General features: G+C 63.9%; 1 protein-coding gene across 1 annotated transcript; it reads left to right on the top strand.

Moving 5' to 3' along the window:
- Position 1: 1 nt before the first annotated feature.
- ANAPC11 (anaphase promoting complex subunit 11) lies at positions 2-1,323 on the top strand (the record flags this gene model as incomplete). Its single annotated transcript, XM_006038674.2, has 2 exons — positions 2-65; positions 136-1,323. Coding segments are annotated over 2 exons (210 nt in total), but the record flags the coding sequence as incomplete, so codon positions are not given.
- Between the last annotated feature and the right edge of the window lie 1,035 nt (positions 1,324-2,358).

Genomic DNA, 2,358 nt, shown 5'->3' with positions numbered 1-2,358 from the left:
GTGGGTGGCCAATGATGAGAACTGCGGCATCTGCCGCATGGCCTTCAACGGCTGCTGCCCGGACTGTGAGTCACCGCTCCCCGGCCCCTGGCCCCAAGCGCTCGCTCCCTGCTGACCGCTGTCCTTGCCTCCTAGGTAAGGTGCCCGGCGACGACTGCCCCTTGGTGTGGGGCCAGTGCTCGCACTGCTTCCACATGCACTGCATCCTCAAGTGGCTGAACTCGCAGCAGGTGCAGCAGCACTGCCCCATGTGCCGGCAGGAGTGGAAGTTCAAGGAGTGACGGTGCCCCGGGCTGCGGTTCGGCCTCCGGCTCCCCTCTCCCTGCGGCCTGGAGCAGCAAAGCGTTGGCGCGGCATCGCGCGTGTGCCAGGCACTCGCAGGGAGACCAAGCAGGCACAGGCCGGGCCTCAACACGCTCCGACTTCCCGCAGACACAGAGCAGTTCCCGGCTGCCGTGAGCAGTGCGGATGTGGCTACACGTCTAACATGTTCCCAACATTCGTGCCAGGACCCCAACCGTAGGCAGTGGTGTCCACACAGCACCTCTTCCCTCCGTGCAGCCCGAGCTGGTTGGCTTTTCCTCTGCCCTGTGCCTCGTGCCTGTAGGGTCTGTGCAGCCCCCACTCACCTGGGCGAAAGGGCAGCAGGACAAGGTGGATCCCGTATTGACCTTCCCGTGGCAGCCATCAGTGTCTCCACGAATATGCGAGTCCTTGTTTGGGCACTGAACATGGACACCCCCGTGCCTGACGTTTTAGGCGCTGCTACTGCTGGCTCAGCTCTGCCCAGACCCAGACAGGAACGTCTTGTTCAAACGTGCCAGGAGGCCGAGTGAGTTTAGCTGAACCTTTCCCCTGCCTGTGCCCTGAAAAGCCCTCTCAGGCCTGGCCTGACTCCACCTTCCTCCGGCCTCTGGGAGGGCTCTGGTAGCAGCTGCCTCAGGCTGTTCCTCCTGTGCCTCCATGAGTGGGCATCCCATGTGCTGTTCCCTTGATCAAATGCTCTCACATCCTCTCAGCTGCTGAAGGTTTCCTGGTGCTGCTTGTCACTCTGCATCCAAGCAGGCTGCTCCCATGTGTAAGCAGCCGTGGGAGGCTGTTGGCTCTGTTAGCAAGAGCGCCAATGCTGCCGTGACCTGGAGGGTCAGGGGCTGCAGGCTGGGCACGCTCCTCAGCAGCAGCATCCTGCGCTCTCTGAGTCTCGGCCGCCGGCCTGATGAGACCTGCTCCTTGCAGGCAGCCTCCAAGCAGCAGCAGCGTCGGCTAATTTCCAGCTGCGACGTGTCGGTACGTGGATTGGTTTCAATAAACCCTGGGCTGTGATTCATGGTTCTTGCTGCTCCTTGCTGTTGTGGGCCCAGGGGACCTCTTGTGAAGGCGGCTGCCCGCCCACACGCGCCGAGGGGGCAACTGAGTCCATGCTGTTGCCAAGGACTCTTCCTGGATGTGCAGCCAGGTGGCAGAATGCGACCTGTGGCCCTGCCTTGGCCGTGATGCCCGTCCCCACGCTAGCTGAGCTGACTGCCCACGTCCCACAAACCACCTGTGCTCCCTGCTTCATCCTTGGCAGTGCCCCAGCTATCCCTGCCAAGCAGACCACCTCCAGCTGCATGATGGAGCCTTGGGGGGGCAGGAGAATAGTGCAGCAGGGACCCCTGACCTGGGCTGTGGGGCTGACGAGGGGTCCTGTTGACCAGGGGAGTGATGCCCTTCCATGGGTCCAGCAGCTGGGAGCAGTGGGTACAGGACATTTCAGGGAGGAAGGGAGGGGAGGTGAACCAAGGACCAGGTCTGTGATGAGCCCTAGGGGTGGGGCTCTTCCTGGGTTTGCTGGGAGGGGGCGCTGGGGGCAGCCAGCAGGATGCAGCTACAGAGAATCCTAGAGCCTGGCGCCTAGTCCAGCCCCTGCCAGAGGCAGGATCAGCCCTGTCCAAACCAGGCCAGGCAAACCATCACCTAAACTGCCCTGACACCATCGCACCCTCAGAGGAAGCAGGGGGGGGTGCAGCAGCCATGGTCCTGCTGTCAAAGGGGCTTCATAGACGCTCCAGGGAACCGGGCAGAGGCTGTGCCCCGACTGCAGAGGAAGGCAAACCTCCACAGCTGGTAGGGCGGAGACTGCCTTTGCAAGAGCCCCTAGCCAGGACCTTGCGGGGTTGGTCCCAGCAGGAGCAATGGCACGGGCCAGTCCCGGCTGCAGCAGGACCCAGCGCCTCGGGGAGGCTTGAAGGCGCCCTGACGCCCTATCAAAGCCCGCGAAGTCCGGCCCAGGCCCGTGCACCCCTCCGCGGGCCGGGCGCCGGTAACCGGCGGGAAGGTGCCCCGTCCCGTCCGGGCCCTGCTCCGCCCGTGCCGGGA

The sequence above is a fragment of the Alligator sinensis genome, unplaced genomic scaffold (assembly GCF_000455745.1).
Source record: "Alligator sinensis unplaced genomic scaffold, ASM45574v1 scaffold2383_1, whole genome shotgun sequence".
NCBI lineage: Eukaryota > Metazoa > Chordata > Crocodylia > Alligatoridae > Alligator > Alligator sinensis.
Note: the sequence above shows the minus strand (reverse complement) of the source record. Positions and strands in the feature narration are given on the sequence as shown.